Here is a 19,915-nt window from a genome sequence, read left to right as displayed (position 1 = left end):
AACAAGTCAGTCGAAAAATAAAACATGTAGAGCAATGATTTTTCATTTTTAAAAAGGTCTCTAACAAAGCAAGACAAACCATGTGCTTTACTATTCTTTTGATCAAATAACTCACCTCCAAACTCCCCAAAGACTGTCCATCCATCACCTTCAAGGCACCAGGCAGGAGTCTGATAGAATACTCCTCATTTGCCTGAATGTGCTGCTCCTACAACACTCAAAAAGCTTGATACCTTCCAGAATAAAGTAGACTGTTTGACTGGCACCACATCCACGAACTTTCACTGCATCCACCAGTGACACTCAATAGCAGCACTGTGAACCATCTAAAAGACAGCACTTTCAAACCCATGGTCATTAGCCTCTAGCGGACATGGGTAGTAGATGCATAGGAGCACCACAATGGGAGAAAATTCCTCTCCAAGCCATTAAGCATCCTGACTTGGAAAAATATCACCGTTCCTTTAACGTTGCTGCGTCAAAATCCAGGATCTCTCTCCTGATGGCATTGTGGGTACACTTACACCAAATACAGACCAAATAATGGTTCAAGACAACAGCTCACCAGACATACTTATGAGGACTGGGCAATAAATACTGATCCAGCCTGAGATGCCTACATCCCATGAATAAATATAAAAAAGTGTAAAGCACACAAAACGATATCAGCACAGGTAGCCAAAAGATCCATCAAAAAGAATGGGAGCATTTTAGAAGAGGTAGAGAGATTGGGTGATTTCAGGTGACAAATTGCAGAGCTTAGGGTTGAGACAACTGAGGGCACAATAATTAATTAAACCTGGAGATGATGAATAGGCCAGAAGGTCTCAGCGTATTACCGTGTTGTCAGAAGTTACACAGATGGCACAGTTATGTATCTATTTGTAAACCACTGAGAGAAAGTGCATTCAAGTACCAAGACATAACAGTACAATGATAACAAGAACATCTAACAACATATCATACCCAAAGTATGTAAAAGTCTCTTACCTCTTTATGAAAGCATTGTTCACCCCTCTGTGGTCTAGATCATGGCTCAGGGTTGCTATAATAAGAGCTAAAATCTCCAGGTCTGTTAACTTGTTCTGTACCAACACGTGAAAACAATGGAAATATAAAATTTTCAATACTCAGAGTACTTAACATTTGCAAGGTCAGATAGAATCTGAACAAGTGGAAGGTGAGGTAACAAAAAGAGCCTACAGCATTGTGTTTTTTTTTATTTCGCCAGGAGTTAGGATCTCAAATGCACTGCCTTGGAATGCAATGGAGGTAGATTATGGATTTCAAAATGGAATTAGATAAGCCTTTCAGGAAAAAAAGAAATTGCAGAGGTCAGAAGAAAGGGTATTGAAATTGGATCTTGGTATGGAGCGTTGGAAGCTGAGGGGTGACCTTATGGAGGTTTATAAAATTATGAGGGGCATGGATAGGATAAATAGGCAAGGTCTTTTCCCTGGCTCTGGGGAGTCCAGAACTAGAGGACATAGGTTCAGGGTGAGAGAGGAAAGATATAAAAGAGACCTAAGGAGCAACTTTTTCACACAGTGGGTGGTGCATGTATGGAATGAGCTATCAGAGGAAGTGGTGGAGGCTGGAACAATTGCAGCATTTACAATCATAGACCTGTATAGCATGGAAACAGACCCTTCAGTCTGAATGAATATATGAATAGAAAGGGTTTAGAGGGATATGGGCCATGTGCTGGCGAATGGGACTAGGTTAATTTAGGATATCTGGTCAGCATGGACGAGTTGGACCAAAGGGTCTGTTTCCGTGCTGTATATCTCTATGACTCTATGGTTGCTAGACAGGAAACAAACAGCAGGAGTAAACAAGTAGTTTTTTCCAAATGTCAAACAGTAACTCAGGTGGGATTGCAGGAGTCAATGTTTGGATCCCAGATATTCATACTACATAAGAATGATTTAGATGAAGGAACTAAGTGTAATATCTTTAAGTTTACAGATGATACAAAACTAGATGGGAGGGTGAACCATGAAGAGGATGAGGAGATTGTTCATGTGATTTGGACAAGCTGAGTAAATGAGCAAATGCACTTCAATTGAAGTATCATGTGGTTAAATGTAAGGTTATCCACTTCAGTAGAAAAACAGGAAGGCAGACTACTATTTGAATGGCGATAGATTGGGAAAGAGGAAGGTGCAACAAGACTTGGGTATCCTTGTACACCAGTCACTGAAAGTAAACATGCAGGTGCAGCAGATGGTGAAGGTGGCAAAGAGTGTGGCCTTCACAGTGCGAGGGTTCGAGTACAGTAGCAGGCAAGTCTTGCTGGAATTGTACTGGCCTTTGCTGGGATTATACCTGGAGTATTCGATGTAGTTTTGGTGTCCTTATCTGAGGAAGAATGTTCTAGCTATGGAGGGAGTGTAACAAAGGTTTACTAGACTGTTTCCTGGGATGCCAGGACTGATGTGATTGGTGATGACTATGTTCACTGGAGTTTAGAAGAATCGGGGTGATCTAACAGAAACTTTAAAAATTCTAACTGGGTTAGACAGGAAGCAAGTTCCCAATGACCAGGGAGTCCAGAACCAGGGGTCACAGTCTAAGGATACTGAATAGACCATTTAGGACTGAGACCAAGACTTTTTTTTAACTGGAGAATTGTGAACCTGTAGAATTCTCCCCCACTGAAAGCAATTGAGGCTGAAAGATTGACACTTTCCAAGAAGTTGTTTGATGGAGTTCTGAGACCTAAAATGATCAAAGGGTTTTGAGAGTATATGGGAACAGGGTGCTGAGCTGGAGGATCAATCATGACCGTATTGAATGGTGGAAGAAGCTTAATAACCAAATGGCCTCCTCCTTTTTTCTATGTTTCTGTAATTTATATCCCTGACTGAGATGTACAGTACATCTACTTGATGGATACAGATAATAAGGCAAATCAAACATGTTTATTTAAATTAGTATTAGTTCAGGTTTTTAACAATTTTATGGAAAATCTAGTATTAAGTTATCCAGGCCTTACAAATTGGAAGTGACCACCAAATGGTAGGCGGGAAACAAAGAGTAGGATTAAAGGAGACTCTGTTAGATTAACAATATTGTAGCTATTGTAGGAAACGTGGGGCATCTAAATAATAATCAACATAAATGAAGAACATCTAAAAGTAAAATGAGCAGTGACAAACCTGAATCCTTCCAGATTTCAGCACAGCAAACATGCATTGAGCGGTATTAAATGCATGTCTCCAATTGTGATATACTACATGTCTTCGATAATTCTTTTTAACGCTTAAAATCCAGCGGCAAAGAACCTGGAATGGAAAGGGATCAATCAGTTATGCAATTATCCATACCCATCTTGGATCCACTCAGGCTGACACTGGAAACGTTCCTCCTTGTCCATTTTTACTTCCTTAGCTTACAGGTAGCTGCTATGGCAGAGAGGTTGTTAAAATATAACATTTTAAAAATGTTAAATTCCTCTTTCAGCCATTTTGGCAATATCAGGAATACAGACAGCATGAACTGGAAGTATGCAGAATAGGCCAGATTATGATGTCTATTGTCTTGCTGCTTTTAAGGCTACATTTGTTAATGAGCCAAGGACCAAGATGACATTGCATGACAAACAGCCATGAGCAATCCAGGCAGTAGCTTGCTAGACTGAGGACATGAATATAAATTGCTCTCTAACTGTAAGTGATCAATTTGTTAAATATTCCTGTTTGAGATTTTCAAATAAGTTGAACCAAAGCTATTTACCAATCCAATATGAGAGTGCTAATTCTGTGTTAGGGAACACAATACAGGAGTACAACATGGTGATCAGCAATAACATTTCATAGAAATGAAAGCATGGATGCAGTGCCTTAATGATTTTATTAATCTGTTGGAGAGCGGATTACTGGACGGCTGTGACATCTAGCCAGCTCCTTTGAGCATTTACACCCACAGCCAAATGAACAGCTGCCTGGTAAAATGGTAAAGATTCTTTCAAGATTTATTTTTTTTTAAAATGCAAAGTGAAATATACTTCAAACGTTCTTAACCAGAGATAGAACATTTCTTGCATTACCAAATAATTTTTTATTCAATAAAAATAGAACTCAATTGTTTTCAAATTGATTAGTATAGAGTCATAGAGATGTGCAGCATGGAAACAGACCCTTCAGTCCAACTCGTCGACCAGATATCCCAACCCAATCTAGTCCCATCTGCCAGCACCTGGCCCATATCCCTCCAAACTGTTCCTATTCATACACCCATCCAAATGCCTTTTAAATGTTGCAATTGTACCAGCCTCCACCATTTCCTCTGGCAGCTCATTCCATACGCGTGCCACGCTCTGTGTGAAAAAGTTGCCCCTTAGGTCTCTTTTATATCTTTCCCCTCTCACCCTAAACCTATGCCCTTTAGTTCTGGACTCCCCCATCCCAGGGAAAAGACTATGTCTATTTATCCTATCCATGCCCCTCATGATTTTGAAAACATCTGTAAGGTCACCCCTCCAAGGAAAACAGCCCCTGCCTGTTCAGCCACTCCCTGTAGATCAAATCCTCCAACCCTGTCAACATCCTTGTAAATTGTTTCTGAACACTTTCAAGTTTCACAATATCTTTCCGATAGCAAGGAGACCAGAATTGCACACAAAATTTCCAATAGTAGCCTAATCAATGTCCTATACAGCCGCAACATAACCTCCCAACTCCTGTACTCAATACGCTGATCAGGTCCTGGGGATTTATCCACCTTTGTGCGTTTCAAGACATCCAGCACTTCTCCTCTGTAATACAGACATTTTTCAAGGTGTCACCATCTATTTCCCTACAGTCTATATTTTCCATATCCTTTTCCACAGCAAATACTGATGCAAAATACTCATTTAGTATCTCCCCCATTTTCTGTGGCTCCACACAAAGGCCGCATTGCTGATCTTTGAGGGGCCCTATTCTCTCCCTAGTTACCCTTTTGTCCTTAATGTATTTGTAAAAACCCTTTGGATTCTCCTTAATTCTATTTGCCAAAGCTATCTCCTGTCCCCTTTTTATCCTCCTAGTTTCCCTCTTAAGTATACTCCTATTGCTTTTGTCCTCTTCTAAGGATTCACTCCATCTATCCTGTCTATACTTGACATATGCTTCCTTCTTTTTCTTAACCAAACCCTCAATTTCTTTAGTCATCCAACATTCCCTATACCTACCAGCCTTTCCTTTCACCCTAACAGGAATATACTTTCTCTGGATTCTCGTTATCTCATTTCTGAAGGCTTCCCATTTTCCATCTGCCCCCAATCAGCTTTTGAAAGTTCTTGCCTAATACCGTTAAAATTGGCCTTTCTCCAATTTAGAACGTCAACTTTTAGATCTGGTCTATCCTTTTCCATCACTATTTTAAATCTCATAGAATTATGGTCACTGGCCCCAAAGTGTTCTCCCACTGACACCTCCGTCACCTGCCTTATTTAGATTAGATTAGATTCCCTACAGTGTGGAAACAGGCCCTTTGGCCCAACAAGTCTACACCAACCCTCTGAAGAGCAACCCACCCAGACCTATTCCCCTACATTTACCCCTGACTAATGCACCTAACACTACAAGCAATTTAGCATGACTAATTCACCTAACCTGCACATCTTTGGACTATGGGAGGAAACTGGAGCACCCGGAGGAAACCCACGCAGACATTGGGAGAATGTGCAAACTCCACACAGACAGTTTCCTGAGGCGGGAATTGAACCTGGATCCCTGGCGCTGTGAGGCAGCAGTGCTAACCATTGAGCCACCATACTGCCCCAGAGTCCTAAGAGTAGGTCAAGTTTTGCACCTTCTCTATTAGATACATCCACATACTGAATCAGAAAATTTTCTTGTACACACTTAACAAATTCCTTTCCATCTAAACCCATAACACTATGGCAGTCCCGGTCTATGTTTGGAAAGTTAAAATCACCTACCATAACCACTCTATTATTCTTACAGATAGCTGAGATCTCCTTACAAATTTCCTTGTATAATTTTCACTTACCAGATAAAAATATTGAAGCATAAGTCGGCTTTCATAAAGGTTACTCAGGTGTAGTTGAAGTTTATAGGATTAATAACTTGCGATTCTTATAAATTCCACAAACCCCTCTTTACCTCATATTTCATCTGGAAATTCTGTAAAAAATTCAGATCTATGAACATTCGGATGGCAGCCAGCGTTGTTTCAACTTCAGTCAAGTCAAAATCACTGAAGCTAAAATCTAGCAGCTTCAGTGAATGAGCAGAAGGGACAGCCATGGCCTGAAAAATAGTGAATATGATAAAACATGTTAATGATTACTATTTAAATATTTACTGGATTTTTTTCCACTTCATTGGTCATTTCTAATTTGTAAGTAATGATTGAACAAAGGCAGGTTACCCTGTGACACATGTTGTATTTGAGACACATTAAAGTGGAGGTGAGCAATTTTAGTTTGTCAAGCAGATGCAGAGAGTAGATTACAACAGCAGGAATTGGAAACCTGAACTCAGCCCATCCCCAAAATGCCCGCATCAGTTTAAATGGAGACAAGTTTAGACATACAAATCTAAATCCTTCTAGAGAGCTGGGTTGCTAATTCTAATAATTAAATGAGCCACATTTAAAGTCATTTTCATGCATTTATTGGATTTAACGGCTTCAGTCTGCCACAGTAACAGGGGTGAGATTGATGTCAGAAATCCGAAAATTAATTTCAGCTCAGTGTTCACTGTTGCTTTGTTAGTCTACTCTTAGAAAAAGACTTGGTAACAGTAGTTGTTGTGAGAAACTTAATTCTATACCTTGGAGGTCTTCACATGGAGAACATCAGGTTGGTTGATGCCACAGCTGCTTTAAGATTAGATTCAAAGTCAGACCATCAGCATCTACAGAAACAAAACCCACTCTCTTGGCAGCTGAGAGTAGATAATGGTCTTGGTAGCAGCAGAGGCACTGAGACAACTGGAGACACTATCCATGTAACCAAGCTCACAGACAGAAAAACATAAAAGAGTGGAAAAGCTCATCGGGTCTGGCAGCGTTTATGGACAAAGAATATTCCAGGCAAGTTTGAGTTGGATTATCTGGGAGATGTCATGAGACTTCCTATTATGCCAAATTAAATCTTGACCTATTAATAGGAAGTACTCTTAAGGGGTGGCTGATATCCAACAAAGGATACCATCTCTAAATATAGTGATGTCACACTCAGGAATTTCATCAATAAATGGAAAATATACGTAAACCACAAGGGTCATTGTATACATGGTCATGATGCACTGGGATGCACTCCTCATTACTCATGAGTGCAGTCTCTAATTGGGTGCTATATTCTGTACAATGGAATGTGGCTGTGAGGACTAAAACTGGAGGAAGAAGGTACTCTCCTCTTAGCCGGTGATCCAACTGGAAAGAAAGAGAAGCATGAAGAGGAAAATGAAGATGTGACATCAGCACCACATCAATTAGCCACATTGTTGCTTGGATGCCCCGGGTATTGTAATAGCTTTAAGAATCAGCTAGTCATTTCCTCTGAATGAAAGTAACTGTCATAACCTTCTCCCTGTCCACTTCCCTATGATGCAAAGCAGTCCTGCAACAAACTGTCCGTTCATTACACATCCAGAAACTGAGCTCTCTGAATTTATTTCTTCATATTTTTCAACAAGCAGCTGAAAGACAAGTTGACATCAAGCAGATAATGTAGGCTTTGCACTCAGTAATTTTAGATGGTTCGAATCACCCCCACATCCCTGATTGTAGACGCTGGACTTACTCAGGGACTGTGAAGTGAAGAAGACAGTAGACAGGTGTTTCAGGGAAAAAGAATCTCTGTGTTATTTACAATACAAAGAAATGGTAAGTGTAGTATAAAAGATACAGGTAAATGCAGGGAAATTGACACAATTGACTAAACAGAGGACAGTAACACTATTAAATACACTACTAGCTAGATCAAACACTATTAGAACCTAAAAACAACTGTTTAATTACAGATACTTTAATCAGAATTCCTACCTTGGAGTCCCTATGCACTGTCACCACCGGCCTTCCCCTCCCTGCTAGCTAGGTCAGAACTTTAGGTTCTCAGGAGTTTCAGCTCACCACTGAGGAAAACGTGATTTTGAAGTACAGCTGGCTGATCCTGCTTGCCATATTTAGATTGAGTCTGCTGATGCGGTAAGGTGCGTAGTGGATCTATCCGGTAAGTACTTGACTTTCCTTATGTTCTGCTTGTTTTGCAAGCCTGGTTTTCACCACAGGATGTGTCTGAGGCTTTGTGATACCGGTCAGGTCAGTGGGTTTCAGAGTTTGCCACTTCTTGGGTCTGCTGGTCATGGTCGGTTGCTGTTGGTTCCCCTGGCTCAGAACAGGCCTGTGTCGGTATCTCTTGGAATTGCTGTGGGGATCCCCCTTCTGGAGGTAGCTCTTGGAAATAACCACTGGAATAAGTTGTTGGAACTCTTCTTCTGAAGATAGCTCTTTGAAACGCTTTCTCAGGTGAGACTGTGGCCTGCAATTATACTAATTGTGGCACCCTTATCTTCGTGCCAAATCTATGTTTTCTATTGAGTTACTGATGTTCCTTTTGAAGTGAATTGGTTTCTCGATTGTTAAGAGTATGCGTGAATATATTTTGATTAAACTTGAATGACCAATACCTCTGTGAATAGATTTTGATCAAAGTTGAATGTTCAGTATATCTGTAGGCCCCATACTGTCTGGGTAGCCTGAAGTGTAAAAGTTAATTTCAGTATCGAGAGTTAGGTTTGATTGATTGTTCTCTTAGAAATTCCAGGCTTAACAACAGTCCCAGAGAGAAATCATTCTGGTGCTGTTTTGCGTTTGGAGCCTGAGCCCAGGATTTTGTCCAGTATTTTGGATATTTGGAAAATTCCAGGGTCTTCTCCAATATTTTAGATGATGGGAATTATTGCTCAATCTTACAACAAGAATAAGTGTTATGAGAATGTGATCCAAATTAATGCAATCTGGTTAATTTGAAGAAAAAGGGAAATTTAACAACACTTTCCTAAACATTAATGTGATCAATTAGAAAGCTTTACTCCTCCTTTTCCATACCCCTGGTATGATAAACAGTTCCTCATCGTTAGATACCAATTAATACAGAATCAAGTTCCATCAACGAGATGAAGTTGGAAATGTTTCTGAAATACTTTAAGTCCATACCTGTCATGACTGATGTCATGCAAACTCTGGATGTCACCATATCCTTCATCTTAAATAGATTGGCAGATACCTTGGCTTTGCAGTGCCATGTTCATCTGTACCTTAAATTTCTCCAGCACAATGGTAAAGATCAACTCCAACTGAGCCATGAAAAGAATGATGGTGAATTGAGCACCAATGACAGAACGTTTACAGTGTAAAATGAGACGGTTTGGCCCATAGTGCCGGTACCAGTTCTCCAAAGAAGCACCTTACCTAATGATGTCTGTGAGGATTCCCTTCTGACCCGCAGTCGACCTCTCAGTCTGTAGCTCATATACTACTTCACTTCCTGAATGCTGAACCTGATACAACATGGGCCAGGTTAAGTAGTTTTTTGGTGCTTTCATGAGCTCCAAAACCTGGAGAACTTCAGACATTGTAGCAGACAGAGCAGGGCTCTGAGCAGTCTGCATCATCTCCCCACTGAAGCCATAAAGGTTATACTATATAGGAATAATAGGAAAAGGAGAGTAAGGCTTTGTAGTTGCCCTTTTCTTCCACCTCTAGAGGTATGCCTGAGGATAAGAGTGTTTTCTGTATAAATTTCTATTGCTTATTTCCCTCACAAAAAAAAGTTCTTTTTCATTGTGTCCATTGTCAGGTGCTGGATGGTAAGTCGCCTTTTAATTTGTTTGATGTGAAGATATGAATTGATACAGGTCCGACTGAGGATGTTCAAGTGTGCTTAGTGATTGCAGGACTACTTTATGTCAATAGCATTGGGCTGTGAAAGGAATGATGGGAAGAAGAGGGGCCATTGTATTTCCTGGATTCATTCATTCACTGAAGCAATCTAAATAAAGCTTTCAATCATTAGAATACCCCCGGCAGTAATGCAAGCAACTGAGAGTGCATTGCCTTTAGCACTTGCTTCTTCCTCTTCTTTCACATCTTACTTCTCTCTCTCTATGCATTTTCCAATATTGTTCTGAACTCCTGGCTTCTTTCAGTCATAAGTTCAAGTTTCACTGTGCTGTGCAGAGCATAGCAAACCACAAGCAATCTGGAGATTCTAACTGGTACATATTGATAGTAAATCCGGATCTGACCAGAAATCTGAAAGTCACTTTCAGCATGTTTCAAACCACATATTTAATGTGGTATGATATTTATTGCAACAATTATATATCAGCTTTCTCATGAGCCATGTTCAAAGGGAGTATTCCTTGTTGCTTAGCAGCCATCCCTTTGGATCTATTTCTGGGCCCAAAGACATCTGGGAACTTAGATTGCTGCAAGATGAAAGAACCATGACAGTTGCCTGAGAATCTTTCAGCATAAATATCATTTTATTGTTGCACACCAACATCACATTTATAGATGTGAGAGCTTTGCATTTGATTGTTAGTTTTGGGGTGGGGGGGTGGGGGGGGGTGCGGGGAGGGGGGAGTTGTTGCTGCTTGTGCAGAGCCAAGCTTGTGCAGTTGTGGGAACCAGCTTCAGTCAAAATGTCCACTCAGACTATCATCCCCGTAGGAGTAGTTCACAAATTGCTGACTCTGACAAGCAACCCAACTGTCATCAGCTTTATACATTATGGATCTTTGATGAGCAGACACTGCATATGACTGCAACAGAGGCCTGGAGAGGTCGAAAGGCAAAACATTTGAAGATTGCAGTGATTTTGATTGGTAACGAAAGACCACAGTCTAACATGGTATCCTGAACCACTTATGACACTGATGTTCAGACACATCGAGAAAGCTCAGCTGCTGCTATGGAGCCTGTGTTGAGCTAGTGCCTCCAGCAAGTCATATCTCTCTGTTGATCCCTTATCTGGTACTGCCCTTACTCGGGTCTAGCTATAGGCCTGTGACCACTGGGCTACTGCTGCTGCTGTTGTTACTGGCCATACTGTTTGACAGTTGAAGGCCAATCTAATTTGCAAAAGGACTAAAAGATCAAACCTCCAATATCTTCAACAAAATTTTGAAGTGTGGAAAGCAATTTCTCAGCAAATGTACTATGAAGAACCCATTTCCTACCTGAGCTAAGGAAGCAGCTTTGAGTGCTGAATATTGATTATCAAACTTTCTTTGACATCAGTTCAACCTTCTCAAACCTTTGGCAAATTCTGTAACAGTGCCATGATGCCATCTCCTTGCTCTGACATTGCAAGTTACTAGATGTGTGTGGGCACACATTGTAATGATTAAAATTGAAAGCTGAACAACATAAATTATGAGCAAAATATGAAATGGAAAGTTTTTTACCGCTTTTACCTGAAGCGCCTCAGTTTCATTTTCAGTGGCAGATGCATGATATGAAAGGACCTGAAAAAACATCAAAAGACATTTGGAACAATTTCCAATTTCCTGGATACAGCAATGTTACTTATTGCTTGAAAGTTACTCTTGTTCTTATGAAGTTCACACCTTCAGAAATGGCGCTAAACTGACAGATTCCCTACATGACATTTGAAGAAAAAAAAAGTGCCTGTAATAGTTGTCACAACACCAAAGCTTGGATCTTCAATTTAATAACAACAGATAGCTTAGAAATATTTTTCTACAATATACAATTATAAAATGACACCAAAGAGGAAATCCATACCTGTCTGCGCCATTATTTAAAAAGTTTTACTGTGGGCTACATATCTGGACTAAGCACACTAAAATCCTCTGAGGACCATATCTGACTCATGTTGGAATGGAGAATGTCTGCAGTTTATTTGGCAATAGTGGTGCACACAGGTCATAGGTAGAGAATATAAAAAAAAACATATGGTGGGAGGATAAAATGTATGTGCTGTGTAGAATTCCATAGAGTTTACAGTACAGATGAACAGGTCATTTGGCCCGACTGATCTGCATTTATACTCAACATGAGATTCTTTCTGCCCTGCTTTATCCATACCTGTTAATATATTCTTCTGTTTCTTGAATTTATCTAACTCTCCCCTAAATACATCAATGATATGTGCATCAATGACTCTTTCAGTAGTGAATCCTACACTTTAACTACTTTCTGATTAAAGAATTTTCTCCTTAAGAGTTAGCCCCTTGCTTCCGGAAAGCTGATCAAAAATGACTTATTCAGCTTGTTAAGAAAGCTACAATGTAACTTGCTTTTGAAAAATAATACAGGAAAGCTTTGAGGATTAAGAATGGCATGTTGAGGATGGTGATAGAGGAATTGCTTCACTGGCTCTATTTGCAGGCTTCAGTGGGAATCTGGCATTCATTGTGCATTGTTGGTCAAATTCTACAAGGGGCAAATGTGAGGGGTCAGGTGTCATTGTGAATGTGGCAGACAGAATGTGTTGGACAGGTTCCAGCCAGTTGGCAGCTTTGAATCATTCAGCTCAGGGAAACATTGCTTCTTCTCCTCCTCCAAGCAACGCTCTAAAGGCATTTAACCAATGGCTTTTGTGGGAGCCAAAAGGTTATTGCTTAGCAAGTATTGTTGATATCACTGTTGATGACACCTTCCATCACTTTACTGATGCTCAAAAGTAGACTACCAGGGCAGTTTTTAGCCAAATTGGAGTTGTCCTGCTTGATGTGTACAGCTAAGCAATTTTGCAAATTGTTGGCTAGGTATTGTTCACTAATGTTTGCAAAATATTCAGCAGTGTTTGTGATACTTCAGATATATAAGTGGCTTGTGTTCAGAAAGATTTGGACAAAATTCAGGCTTGCGCTGACAAGTCCCACAAGCACCAGGCAATGACAATCTCCAAGGAGAGAGAATCCAACCATCTTCCCTTCCTGTTAAATGGCATTACCATTGCTGAATTTCCCACTCTCAACAATCTGTTACTATTGACCAGAAACTGAATTGAGTCAGCCACATAAATATGCAGGGTCAGAGGCTAGGAATTCGGCAGTGAGTTACCCATCTCCTTTCCCAAAAGCCTGTCCACTATCTGCAAGGCTGCAATCAGGAGTGTGATGGAATACTCTCCATTTCCCAGTTGCAATCCCAGCAACAACCAAATGGCTTGACACCATCCAGGACCAAACATTCTATTTGACTGACATCTCATCCACCACCTTCAACATTCACTCTCTTCACCCCGACACAGTGGCAGCAATGTGTATCATTTACCGCACTACAATAACTCATCAAGATTCCTCTATCAGTGCTTTCCAAACATGTGATTTCTATCATCTAGAGGACAAGGGCAGTAGATATATTAGAACACCATCATCTGCAAGTTATTTCCCACTCACCATCCTGACTTGAAACTATATCAGCATTCCTTCGCATTTGCTGCTTGTGATAGTGCAGGATTACAACTCACCATCACTTTCTCCAGAGCAATTACAGATTGGCAATAAGTGCTGGCCCAGCCAACACACATCCAATGCACAAATGTTAAAATGCCTGATTTGACAATCTCAATGGATCCCTTATGGGTGCAATGGCTCCCAAGGTTAATTTACCTCCTCCAGAGGTGTCCTGGAACAGGATCCAAAGTGGTACTGTATTTCTGCAAAGACATTCCTTATCTATCCAAAAGAAGTGAACTAAGAACAGACTTTCTCTTACCTGGTCTGATCTCCACGTCCTAGGGACTCCAAAATCTGATTTTATTGAAATTTGTTGATCTTTTAAATGGTTGGGATCCATGCAAGCACAAATTAGGGACTGCTCCAATTATGTTCCCATGCAAATGAGATGTGGAATTCGGAAACAGGAATTAGCAGTAGTGGAGATACTCACTATTACATCTAAAGTCTGAGATTCAGGTTTCCCATGTGCAGCATGCAGAAACTGGTAGATAACTGCTAGCGGTACACCTCTGGGATGATAGCTAATTCTTCATAAGGACTACTCAACTACAAAGGACAAGGGAGAGGAAAGTCAAGTGAGGTGCATAATGGTGTGCTGATCCGTAATCTGGAATTTAGCAGCCTGTGGTGAAAATTAAAAACTACCCTTATTCATCACTTACTTCAAGTGTCACAATCTGTTTTGCCATGGCCATTTCAACAACTTCATACATCTGAGTGTTCTGTATTCCCAAGCCGCAAAAAATGGCAAATGCTTCCAGAAACTGTTCATCGTTTTTATTAAAGGCATTGATTTTGTCAACGGTTTCACCAATTTTGTTCATCAACTGACAGACGCCTGAAATACATAAATGATATACTGTAACCAATTAAAAGAAGAACTGATAGAAGATTTTATTGTTAGTTCAGTCGTGCAGGTATATGAGATATAGTACATCAGCTAATATATGGACTGGAATAACAGTGATAAGTTAACATAATATCACAAACAGTGTTTGCACACAATTAGTATCATTACTAACATCAGATTAACATATGTTACTGTTACGACAGATGCTTCTAATTGATTTACTCTGCATGAGTGACAAATGTGAACATTCCTGACAGTTTGCATTTGGTGTCATTTGAGGACAGATTCAAGATTTCTGCCATGGAATTATGAGAGTTGAATTGCAGTGGTGGGAAACTTATATGCCAGCTAACCTTCTGTCACTTGTGAAGTGAGCAGTTAAAAGTGGAAAACTGAGTGGACCTGTTGGGTATCCTTTTGCCTGCCTGATTCAATCTTCTTTAATCACAATAAAACCTCTGACATAATCTGCAGTGGTTCTCTTAGGCTATATCAATTGTGTTTATGAGGATTAGCCACCGAAGGAAATTGTGTCACAAAACAATATTCCTGTTTCCAGGGAAATAAAACAAAGAACTGCAGATGGTGGCATTCTGAATTATCCAAAAACAGAAATTGCTGGAGAAACTTAGCAGGACTGGCAGCATCTATGGAGGGAGAAAAACAGAGTTAATATTTTTAGTTCAGTGACGATGCTGCTAGATGTGCTGAGTTTATCCAGCAATTTCTGTTTTGATGCATTTCACAATTCTATTGTTAGTTTATCTAATACCAATGCAAAATAAAAACATAACAGTAGTATCAGATATATTTACTTCAGATTACCACAGTACTATGCCTTTATTGGTAACATTTTAATATTCCCTTTGGCTGATTCTTAAATAGTTTTACGTATGGGCTTGATGTCTGTGATGACAATGCTTTTACAAATGGGATTGTTTCAGCCTAACTTGCCTTGGAAAGATACCTTGGAATATTGTGTACAGTTTTAGTCCCCGTATTTTAAAAAAAAGGATGTACTGGCATTGCACACAGTTCAAAAGAAATTCATTAGGCTGATGCCTGGGATGAAAGGTTTGACTTATCAAGAATGGTTAAACAGGTTAGGCCTTTATTTATCTGAGGTAGAAAATTGAGGGATGATCTTATTGAAACATGCAAGATTCTGAGAGGTTTGACAGAATAGATATTGCAGTTTGGTTTTACTAGTGGATATATCTTGAACTGGGAGATGTACACACGGATTGAGTGGAAATTCATTTCAAATTGAGATGCTCAGAGCGTAGTAAATGTATGGAATTATCTAACTCAAAGAGTTGTGGAGGCAAGATCACTGAAAATATTTAAAGAGAAATATCAAGGAGTTGGCAGCTATGCTGAATTGGCATAAAAGAGGAAGTGAACCTTGAGGCAGGTCAGTCATGATCATATTGAAGAGTGAGAAGGTTTGAGGGACTGAATGGCCTACTCTTGCTCCTATTTCTTATATGGTTACACTCTCTGTCTCTCTCTCTCTCTCTCTCTCTCTCTCTCTCGAGAGAGAGAGAGAGAGAGAGAGGAATGGGGTGGGGGCAACAGAGGGAGAGAGTCTTCTCAGCTTGTGATGAACTTTGTCTCGTTAATTCCGTCTCCTTTCCTAAAACAAAACTCATTAGCTTGTTTGTATATTCCATGTTTTCTGAAGTTATATTTTCAGATTTGATAATTACAGGTGAGGCTTCACCTCCAAAAGGGGGATTGAGTTTAAGAGTCGTGAGATCTTGTTGCAGCTCAATAAAACTTTGGTTAGACCGCACTTGGAATACTGCGTCCAGTTCTGGTCACCCTATTATAGGAAAGATGTGGATGCTTTGGAGAGGGTTCAGAGGAGGTTTACCAGGATGCTGCCTGGACTGGAGGGCTTACCTTATGAAGAGAGGTCGACTGAGCTTGGACTTTTTTCATTGGAGAAAAGAAGGAAGAGAGGGGACCTAATTGAGGTATACAAGATAATGAGAGGCATAGATAGAGTCGATAGCCAGAGACTATTTCCCAGGGCAGAAATGGCTAACACGAGGGGTCATAGTTTTAAGCTGGTTGGAGGAAAGTATAGAGGGGATGTCAGAGGCAGGTTCTTTATACAGAGAATTGAGAGAGCATGGAATGCATTGCCAGCAGCAGTTGTGGAAGCAAGGTCATTGTGGACATTTAAGAGATTGCGGACATGCATATGGTCACAGAAATTTGAGGGTGCATACATGAGGATCAATGGTCGGCACAACATCATGGGCTGAAGGGCCTGTTCTGTGCTGTACGGTTCTATGTTCTATAAAAGGTAAAAATTCTCAAAAAAAGAAGTTAGATAGGAGCTGAGAATCTTTTCACATTTCCCATGGGGTCTAGTGGAATAGTTTCATTGTCGTTGTGAATATATTAACTTCAACTCAGACTGTCATGACCTTGGTTGATCTGGGTCAGGTGACCCCTGTGGCTATTTCATGTTTGAGTCTTGGTCCATTGTTAAAACTGTTTCGGTTTATGAAAGTCCCAGGTATCAAAATCAATTGATGGAATTTAAAGAGCAATAGACCGATTGTGTATTTTTATTGACAGCATGGAAATCCTTACACATCATACAAATTGGCCTAGTTGAACAGAAGGTAGCAGTCTTAAACTGCATTTTTGGAGATGTTCATTGAATGAACATTCATGAAGTGCTTTAACACATTAGATAGAATTTTCAGACTTATGTCAGACTGGAATGACAGGATAAATATGCTGAGTGGACCTAATTTACTAATTGGTGAGCTCCTTCACTTCCTTCACATTATCATCCTCCAATTTTGAGGATGCTGGACACTTTCCATCTACCTTTAGTGCTGACTGCAGTCCTTTTTATAGTGCAATGTTGCAAAGGCCACAAGAGACTACACAATGTTGGAGACACTTGCTGGAGCATTTTGCAAGGAGGGTCCAAATCTATCAATGCAGTAGAATCCTGACTTGAGCAAGCCAATCATTTATTCATTTGTTGCATTGGTTGTTTGTCTCCAGTTGTATCTTTCCCCTTCCTCTGTGGGAGGGTCTTCACTGAGGTGAGCAATGTCATTTTGAATGGGCAGTTCTTATCATGCAGAAGGCAACTACTGAGGCTGTTTGATGGAGATGGATGGAAGATACAAGGCACTCCCTGCGTATCTGGCACAGACTTGCACAATGCTCCTGTGGTGGTCACAGACCAACTGCACATTACAATAATGGAGATTCTTCTGAATAACAAATGGCTGGTCTAACAGCATCTTAACTGACACATGAGTGCAATCAATTACCCCTGGGAAACATGAAAATCCTTTGATTGAGACAAATCTACTAGCCCTCGAGGGTTTGACTGACTTTGCTTATATCAATGTGAATATATTTGCAGGTCTTGGCAAAGTGAGAACTGCAATCCCCTTAACATCCAACGGCAATAGGTGGTCACTTGTCAACTTGAACAGAAGTATGCTATTGATGCACTTCTCTAAGAGTTCTTCAAGGTGCAGTCCTGTTGTCCATTCCTTGGAGCTTCACATGTCAGTGCAGGAGGCAGGTGCTGCTGTCAGACTTTGTCACTTTGGTTGCTGGGTTAAACCAAGCTGGAGTTTCTCCTCAGAACTCCAAGCCAGTAGTGAACACGTAGTCCCGTGTTACGGGAAAGCTGCTGACATTGAGCCTCTTAGGCACTTATAAGCTACCAAAGTTGCTGCTTCCAAAATAGTCAGCAAATTCAGGTTGAAAGAATTTGTTCCGTCAGCACCTTTTTATTCTAGTTAACTGCAGGATTGCTAATTTCAGTCTTTATATTCTTGTAAGCAGGTCAGTTTCAGCCAACAATAACTCCTGACTGTCAGTCACCTCCTTTTAATCTGGTAATGTTCAGACACATCTCAGAACCTAACCCAGGAAAATCAGAACATGAGGTCAAAGAAACTATTAATTGACTTAATTGCCTTCCCACCACGTCAGTGAGATTTCCCACTGGCCCTGAAATCCATGATTGAGAAATTAACAAGAGGACAAAATGACAGTGGAAATCCAACCGAGAGTCGATTTTAGGGAATTAAATTCTGCATGCAAATGTGCTTCCTTGCATTTCTCTCTAACGAGACAAACATTTTTCTCATTATTTGCGGAATTTTAACGGGATGCTGGTGAACTCTGCTGCTGTTACTTGCAGCTACTCTGCCAAGAGATCTGCTCTCATGAGATCTCATGACTCATCCATCTTGTGCCATTCTCATAAATCCAATTCTGCTCAACTGCAATTGCACTGTGACATCTGTTGCCCATCTAAGTATGGGTGAAACTCCTGTCCTACTGCCCTCCACGTTTTGTGACAATCATGTCCAACAGGAGTTTATATGTCATGTGTAGTTTGTTAGCATAATACTTTAAAATATGGCAAACATTTTCAAATACTTATGGGTAAATGTCTTTTTGTATAGATTGTATAAAGTTGGTAACATAAAAAGTTAAATGCTGATTAGACGTAAAGGTGAGAATACGATTGAAGAATTATACAATTGTCATCAATTTACAATCATTAGTGATTCTCAGGTTGTCTGATAAATATTGTTTTCTCAATTCTAAGCAAATGATAAAACTAGCATATATTATACAAAAATCAACACTTATACACGTAGTAATGTGATATTCATTACATAGAAAATATGAAATAGAAGCAGAAATACACGATAATGTCCCTTGTGCCTGCTCCATCATTCTATTTGATTGAGACTCAAGATCTGTCCTCAACTTCATTTTGCTGCTCACTACTCACACCTTTTGATTCCCCAAAAGACCAACACTTATCTCAGCCTTGGGTATACTTTACATTGGAGTATCCACAAATGTTTGTGTTCCCAAGATCAATAGAATACTACGTGAAGAAATGTCTCCCCACAGTGAGTCTCTCTGATTGGGCCATTTGTTTGGCCAACCATGGACTGTAAGCAGTTAGCTCTTCGAGCCACAATCCTGTCTCTGGGAAAATGGGCTCAGTGATGGGATAGTGCCATACAAGCTGACAGTGCAAACTGCATACCAGGTTGCCTCCTTTTAAGCCCCATTTCAAGGGAAATGTTCTCCCCATTAATAAGCAAGTCGGGTAGTTTATTGGAAGAACAGCCCTGCTTTATTTCCCTTTAGAGATGCATTTTCATTTCACTGTCTATTGTCTTGCTTTGTTAATAGGGCAGATTTCCAGGGCACTGAGAAATTCATGCAAACAATGTCTGTCTATCTAGGAATCTAATCTTTCAAAACCCACATTCTATTCCTGGAGAAATCATTCACATTTTCCTCCTGAAAACATGAAGTGATCATAATTAGAGCACCTCTCTCCTTGACTAGAGTGATGTGTTCGACCTATCAAAACCAATCATTTATATGTCTCCACCACAAGTTTGCTACCCTTGTAATTAAACCAATTAATTCTTCCTATAAAATACAGTTTATGCAAATGAGGAAAAGATAGTTGCTGTTGTGGTTCTGTTCGCCAAGCTGGGAATTTGTGTCTGCAACAGGGGACGAAACGTCTGCAACACAAATTCCCAGCTCGGCGAACAGAACCACAACAATGAGCACCCGAGCT

At 40.2% G+C, this 19,915-nt stretch overlaps 1 protein-coding gene across 5 annotated transcripts in view; it reads right to left on the bottom strand.

Moving 5' to 3' along the window:
- The window catches only part of pde5ab (phosphodiesterase 5A, cGMP-specific, b), a 302,084-nt gene that overhangs the window by 28,326 nt on the left and 253,843 nt on the right, over positions 1 to 19,915 (bottom strand). For 4 of the 5 annotated variants that reach the window (XM_087985784.1, XM_087985782.1, XM_087985783.1 and 1 more), the window contains 5 exons: positions 14,117 to 14,292; positions 11,430 to 11,489; positions 6,114 to 6,260; positions 3,162 to 3,287; positions 991 to 1,085 (listed from right to left, as the gene is read on the bottom strand). In XM_087985784.1, coding sequence (XP_087841910.1) covers positions 991 to 1,085; positions 3,162 to 3,287; positions 6,114 to 6,260; positions 11,430 to 11,489; positions 14,117 to 14,292 — 604 coding nt within the window. The remainder of the gene's footprint in view (positions 1 to 990; positions 1,086 to 3,161; positions 3,288 to 6,113; positions 6,261 to 11,429; positions 11,490 to 14,116; positions 14,293 to 19,915) is intronic. The other variant, XM_087985780.1, reaches the window with a different exon arrangement.

The sequence above is a fragment of the Chiloscyllium plagiosum genome, unplaced genomic scaffold, assembly GCF_037043375.1.
Source record: "Chiloscyllium plagiosum isolate Xiang-an unplaced genomic scaffold, Cpla_swu_hap1 HiC_scaffold_1, whole genome shotgun sequence".
In the NCBI taxonomy this organism is placed as follows: Eukaryota; Metazoa; Chordata; class Chondrichthyes; order Orectolobiformes; family Hemiscylliidae; genus Chiloscyllium; species Chiloscyllium plagiosum.
Note: the sequence above shows the minus strand (reverse complement) of the source record. Positions and strands in the feature narration are given on the sequence as shown.